Source organism: Impatiens glandulifera, chromosome 2 (assembly GCF_907164915.1).
Source record: "Impatiens glandulifera chromosome 2, dImpGla2.1, whole genome shotgun sequence".
In the NCBI taxonomy this organism is placed as follows: Eukaryota; Viridiplantae; Streptophyta; class Magnoliopsida; order Ericales; family Balsaminaceae; genus Impatiens; species Impatiens glandulifera.
Window position 1 is genome coordinate 7,953,022 of NC_061863.1, and position 7,539 is coordinate 7,960,560.

At 27.7% G+C, this 7,539-nt stretch overlaps 1 protein-coding gene across 1 annotated transcript; it reads left to right on the forward strand.

Moving 5' to 3' along the window:
• Positions 1-638: 638 nt before the first annotated feature.
• On the forward strand, positions 639-5,928 carry LOC124924274 (pectin acetylesterase 8-like; the record flags this gene model as incomplete). The annotated part of the gene is made up of 12 exons (XM_047464333.1): positions 639-759; positions 856-938; positions 1,015-1,144; positions 1,332-1,411; positions 1,510-1,596; positions 1,663-1,787; positions 2,177-2,237; positions 2,327-2,380; positions 2,463-2,540; positions 2,625-2,730; positions 3,231-3,376; positions 5,461-5,928. Coding segments are annotated over 12 exons (1,539 nt in total), but the record flags the coding sequence as incomplete, so codon positions are not given.
• Between the last annotated feature and the right edge of the window lie 1,611 nt (positions 5,929-7,539).

A 7,539-nucleotide genomic window follows, 5' to 3' on the forward strand; every position in this document is an offset into this window, starting at 1 on the left:
AATTGTTTGAAAATAATATTTTTTATTAAAATATAATAATAATAATAATAATTAATAGAGCATTATTAGAGCTCTCAATCAATGACTAAAGTAACAATTAATGAAGACAGCGAAAAACTACAAAATCTCTATACCATGTTAGAATATGAGAAGAGAGAAATTTTATTGAATAATATATCGAATTACATAAATTATGCATATTATAAACATTATATTGAACTAATAAGAAAATTAATAAAATAAAATAATATAATATTGATATTATCACAATTTATCATATTATTATTATAATATCTTGTACATATATTATTTTAATATAATAATAATATTATCACAATTTATCATATTGATAATATCTTATAAATATATTATTTAAATATAATAATAATATTATCAAAATTTATAATATTATCAAAATTTATAATATTATTATAATATCTTACACATATATTATCTAATATTTTAACACAAATATATCACATTTCATTTTTCCTTTCTTATCTACTTTTTTACTTTAAAAAGTTTCATTTAATTCCCTCATATACAAAAAAAACCATTATCTTCATTTTCACCTAATATTTTTTATATATTTAATTCACTCACATTTTTCATAACAAATACAAATAATATTCTCTCCCTCTGCGAAAATGGGCAAAATGTTAGGAGTGTTGATAGTCTTGATGCTAGAACTGGTGATGAGAATTCAAGGACAAACAGTCAGTATGACTATTCTTAACAGTGCAATTGCCAAAGGAGCAGGTTTTTTTTTATTATTAATTTTTAATTTTGTAAAGATTTTGTGAAATTTTATTTATGAAGAAAATTTTAAGGAAATTCTTTTGTTTGATAATTCAGTTTGTTTAGATGGGAGCCCACCCGGTTACCATTTCGACAAGGGTTTTGGAGATGGATCCGACAATTGGTTACTTATTTTTGAGGTTAATTTTGTTTTGTCTTAGATAACCCGTCTTTTGTATGCTTGCGATTCGATTTTCGGTTGATTTGTTATGTCAGGGAGGAGGATGGTGTGAAAGCACGTCAGAATGCCTAATTCGAAAAAATATTTTTCGAGGATCGACAAATCTAATGAATAAAACTCTCCAATTCAAAGGAATTCTCAATAATCAGAAACTACTTAATCCAGGTTTGAATTTAATTAATCTATGTAGGAGATGAAAAGTTTAAAGTTCAATACTTTTAACTTGTGGAGATGTGTGTTAATCTATTCTAAATAATAAACTGCTTACAAAATAAAAAATAAAATAATGATCTCACATTGTTTTCTATATATAAGACTTGTTTATTGTTAACAATACCTTATTAAATCTCAGTTTTCTATAATTGGAACCGGGTCAAGATCCGATATTGCGATGGAGCGTCGTTTATGGCTGATGTTGAAGAAGTTGATCCGGTAAAGTTTTGAAAATACGACCTCGCTAATTAACCAATATCAAATCATTTTAATTTTAGTTTTTAATACGCTTATTTACTTTTTCTTCTCTTGTTTAGGCGACTAATCTTCACTTTAGAGGTGCAAGAGTTTTCGTCGCGATCATCGAAGATTTATTAGCGAAGGGGCTAAACAAAGCGCATAATGTGGGTGTATTTCTGTTGAAAATGTAGAAGCATCAATTTTATAATTAATTATTGTTTTTTTAACAGGCACTTTTAGGCGGTTGCTCAGCTGGAGGAATGTCATCAATATTTAAATGTGATGAATTTCGAAACCTTTTATCTAAAAACACCAAAGTTAAATGTTTAGCGGACGCTGGTTATTTCATTCACAGGTAAATTATAAATCATTCTACTTTCACTAGTGTAAAAAGTAATAGCAATAAAAATCATAGACATTTTTTCATTTTTACATAAACCAAGAAAAAGGTAATTTAAAAAATTGCGACCGTCATTTCTCAAATGTTGACGATTTTTATAATTCTAAGATAATTAAAACGTCGCTAATTCTATCCCAATTGGTCACTTCTTCCATCCTAGTGTTGTTAATTTTTTTTTTTTATGTAAATCATTTTTAATATCTCTTTTTCCTTTGAAACCCTTTGTTATTTCCCATTACTATGCCTTTTTTATTTTGAAAATGAACTTTTTATTAGTAACCACTCTAGTAAGATTTTCGTTAATCATTAACTCATAATTCTTATTTTGTTTTTGACAAATACAGGAAAGACATAGCTGGAAAATCATACATTGAAACAAAATTCAATGGTGTGGTTCAAACTCATGTAATCTCCCATCAAAATCCGCTATTTCTTATAACATTTTGTTATTTTATTGACGCGTTACAACGACGATATTTTTTTTTTACATGCAGAGAATAGCAGGAAATTTGCCTAAAACATGTACTTCCAAACTTAGTCCTGGATTGGTAACACTAATTTTTATTTTTCCCATTGAATTTCTTATAAGTAGTATATTTAATTTAATACTTAAACTCGTGACAATCGCAGTGTTTTTTTCCTGAAAATATTGTTAAAGATATTCGAACGCCTTTATTTATTCTAAATGCGGAGTACGATGTATGGCAGGTAATTGACGTTAGAATTAAACATTGTTCTCGAGATGCAAAAGAGAATTGAGTTAACAAAAATAATTTATAATTCAATTTTCAGGTTCATAATATTCTGATACCATCTTATGCTGATCCTAAACGTTCTTGGACTGATTGTAAAAATAACATAGCCAATTGTTCTCCTACTCAACTCAACACCTTGCAAGGTATACATTTCTTCGAAAAATAATAATAAAGTCGCGATCGAACACCCATGAATTTTTGAACTCTGTTGAAAATTATTGTGCTTTAATAAAATTTTGAATATTCATTTGACAACTCTGCATTTACTATGTTGTCTTGAAACTTAATTTTGTTTTTTTTTCTTCTAAATTTCATTGAGAAATTGTCAAATTTATTTTTGAATCAGAATTTATTATTATTTTTAGATGCATAAAAAGGTTGTTGCCTCATGGTCCCATTTTTATTATTATTAAAAAAACATCTATATTTTAGTTTAAGGAATTAAAGTAAAATTCATGGTGAACAGATTTGACTAACTTTCTCAGTGTATAACCTCAGTTTTCAAAAATATATATATTAATATAGGTGTATTTTAAATTGGTCTAATGGTCAATTTTAGACTCTTTGTTGTTAAAAAGATGAGTGCTTTCTTATGGAATTATTCAGAATTTATAATCCTTTATTTTGGATTTAATTTATACAGAATTCAGGTCAGATTTCATTAATGCAATAGAAAATGTGAAGAAATCTGAGTACAATGGGTTATTCATCAATTCTTGCTTCGTCCATTGCCAAACTGAAGTTCAAGAGATATGGACTGGTCCTAATTCTTCTAAGCTTGCAGGGAAAGTAAGATTAACTATTTTAATTAAATTGCTTAAATTTATTTATTCAAATTTTCTAGTTTCTTTCCTTTCCTTGGTTCTTATATGTTAATCTTATTTTATATTCAATCAAACCCGTCAAATATCAGACTATGGCGGAAGCAGTTGGCGAATGGTTTTACGACAAGAATTTGTTTCGACAGTTGGATTGTCCATACCCATGTGATAAAACTTGTCATAATACCGTATTGAATGGAACTTCACCAAAGAGACCAAATTATATAGAATTTAATATCTAGTACTTTTCTTATTAGAAGTGCTTTCATTCATGATAGAATTTATGCAAGACTTGTAAGTTTGCTTAAGGATACAAAAAAAATACTTATCAAATCAGGATTTGTCCTGATTTTTTACAATAATAATATTATTATTTTTTTGTAATAGTTGTGCATTGGTTGTTATGCTGCATATATCTTACCCTGATTTAATTAATTTTCATTAATTACATATTTTTATAAAAAAAATCTTACATTAAGTCAAACCCATTATTAAAGATTATTAGTTAATTTTAGGAGTTATAATCTAGTGGTAATGTAATACTATATCAAATTATCAATAAAAAATGTAATGATACTAATTATTAGGGTGTTTTCATTGCATAAATTGGACAAAACTGTAGTATTTTCTTTTACTAAGATATGATCTAGAATACTAAATTAAATAACTTATATAACACAGTTAGACTTTCTATTGAGTTGTGATAAATACATATTTGTATTGAAATTCACACTTGATATATAGACTATAGTACTCATTTCCAAAGAAGGATTCTTATTGGAAAGAAATAGTATTAGAATTGGAGGGTCAATTTTAATTATAATGTTTGTTAAGTAAATTAAATATGGAATTATATAACTTTTTTAGAAAATAAATTAATTTTTATTAATTTAAATAAGGAGTTATATATCAAATTTAGATGTTAAATTAAAATTCTAATGATTAAGATCGAACAATCTTGTAATTTTTGGAAGGTGACTCTAAAGATCTGTAACGATAGGGGATGAAGTAGAGCAAGTCAAACAAATTAATGAAACGGTGTCGGAAAATCTCTACAAAATATTATTAGCGGCATTTAATTTTTCTTTAACCGCTGAAAAAAAGTAATATCAAGTGATAACTAATCATATATATATATATATATGATCAAAAAAGTGAGAAACGTAAAAATAATGAGAGTATACTTGTAAGAGGGTCTCCGACGAAAAGATCATATTCGGTGACTCTTGAACGTCGTCATTATGGTTAAATCGGAAACAAGACCAGAAGCGAAAACATAGGAATGGATTGATTCAGCCAATTTTTCTATACCTAAATCCAAGGCCGGTCCATTGGCTGTGCAAGATGAGCACTTGCACAGGGCTACAAAAAATGTAGGGCCACTAAAAAAATTATATACATATATATAAAAAATATTAAACACATATATGATATATATTAAAAAAATGAGGCTCAACCCTAGGGCCGGCTAGCTAAACCCATCCACTCCAACACCACACACCCAAGCGGCAAGCACCCAATTTGTGAATTGTGACAAACCGAAGGTTATCTCCAAAGTCCAACCCCATCCTCTCTCCAAACTCCGACATTCGACCATCGTCTCATCTCCTCAATTGTTAGTAATCTCTACTTCTTGGATTTTAGCTTTAATCATTGCAATTTTAAAAATCAATTCATTATTCTTCCATCACAATTTATTTTATTGTCATTTGTCAACTATGTTTATTAATGTGATGAATTTATTTTATTTTTATTGTCATTGTCATTGCATTCTTTTGAGAGTATAGAGAAGTAGGGTTTGAGAATGCGTTGAATTGTGCCAAAAAAATTGCTGTTGAATTGTATATTGATCCAGTGTTTCCAGATAAGAAAAAGAAAAGAAAAGTTTTTAAGAAAAAATATTTTGATGAGATTGACTCTGAAAATCAGCCATCTGAACCACCTATCGAAGAATCAAGTCAAGAATCCTTCAAAATTCATTACTTTTTATACATAATTGATGAAGCAATCGGTTCATTGGAGAAAAGGTTTGAACAATATGAGCAATAATAGGAGACATTTGGGTTCTTATTTACGGTAGAGAAGCTAAAGTCTTTGGATTCTGTTAACCTAAAAAGAAGCTACAACAACCTTGAGAAAAAGCTGGAGAATGACCACACTTTTGACATTAACGATGATGATTTAATAAAGGAATTGAGATTATTACAAAAACATTTACCAAATGAGCTTGATTCAACCAGTGCAATCTTAAATTTCTTGAAAAGAGCTAATTGTTATCCTACTAGTTGTCTTGCATATAGAATTATGTTAACAGTTCCAGGGACAGTAGCATCAGCTGAAAGAAGCCTTTCAAAGCTAAAAATATTGAAATCTTACTTGCGTTTGACCATGTCACAAGAAAGACTAAATGCTTTGGCTTTGATTTCTATTGAACATGAGATTTTGGAAAAGTTTGACTATGATAGGTTAATTGATGATTTTGCATCTAAGAGTGCAAGAAGATCAATTTTCAGAAAATAGTATTGCATTGGCTGATTCAAATTAGTAAAATTCTAGTAGAATTGTATTGCATGTCGTGTCTTTGTAATAAATTTCAGATTTTGGTCATTCCTTTTGAAGACAATGTAACAAGAGCATTTTTTATTGAAGTAAATTTAATAAGCTTTACCATAAAATTTGCCTTGATTTTTTTTTTTTATCATTTTGTTGTTGTGATCTTAATTGTTGGTATGCGTAGATATTTATTTATGATATTATGTTTTTAGTTTTGGTGTTTTTCGTTTTTTGGAGTACTTAGGGCCGCATTTGATATTTCGCACAAGGCCTTCAAACATATTGGGTCGGCACTGCCTAAATCTTCACAAGCTTGAATGAATGACACAACATTAGCTTCATCGGGTTGAAATCCAAACATTCTCTGTTGGAATTATTTCCAATATTTGGGTACATATATTATTTATAATTGTATATTAGTTGTTACCATAATAAAGATTAAATCTCAATTAAAGTGATCTATTAAAGTATAAAAGTTATGGGCTTATTTAGACATCTATAATAAATATGGAGACATATTTGTGTAGAAGCAGAAATACCATTTATTATTTCGTTGATGGACCGAATAATAAATGAGTATATTAGGGCTAGGTCCCCAACCCATATAGATAGCCTACCTAATTTGTTTCTCTCATCAGACAAAAAAAAGTTTCTGTTAATCTCTCAAGAACACTCAAGAAGGCTATCGATATAGGGTTGGAAGAATTAAACCCCACCCACATCAGACATCCAGGTCTAGGTCCAGATCCAGAACAAAAAGATCCACATTCCGATCCAGGTCCAGATCCAGAATAAGAAGATCCAAGATCAAGAGAAGATCCAATATCAATAGAAGATCAAGAAGAAGAGAATAACGAAGAACAGCTTAATAAACCGTTTTTCATTCCAGATTCAGATACGTTTCCGCAATTATAGTTTATCTCAATTTATCGACATAGAGTATTAAAGATTATAGACTTAAGGATTAAAGATCTAGATTAAAGATTCTAACAAGTGGTATCAGAGCCTCTCTATGTCGATCCATTGAGATTTAAGTTTATAAGAATTTTTTTTAGAATATGAGCAGACATTTATATATATATATATATTCTTGAGCTAATTTAGCTAGAACTTATAATGATACAATGAATTAATGAATAGTAATAACAATATTTGATGTATATATTGATTTAAATTTTTGAATTAGATTAAAATAAAGAAAATACATCAAATATCTAAATAATTTTAGATATTCATTCTGATGAACATATTTTGTTTAAATAATTATGATTAAAGAATGGTTCATATTCTCTAATTAGATATAATATATGAATATCTAATTAATTAGAAAGATAAAGAAGTTAAAATAAAGAACTGATGCATATGTTTCTTTATAAAGAAAGATATCAAATATTGAAAAGGATTTGTTAAAGAATATTTGTTAAAGAATGAGAAAGATAACAGTTTAGAAACAACCTTTATTAAATTATATGTTATATATACATGAACACATTATATATATAATGTATATATTTTACAATTCAAAGATTTTAGTTATATATAAATATATATATATATATATATATATATATATATATA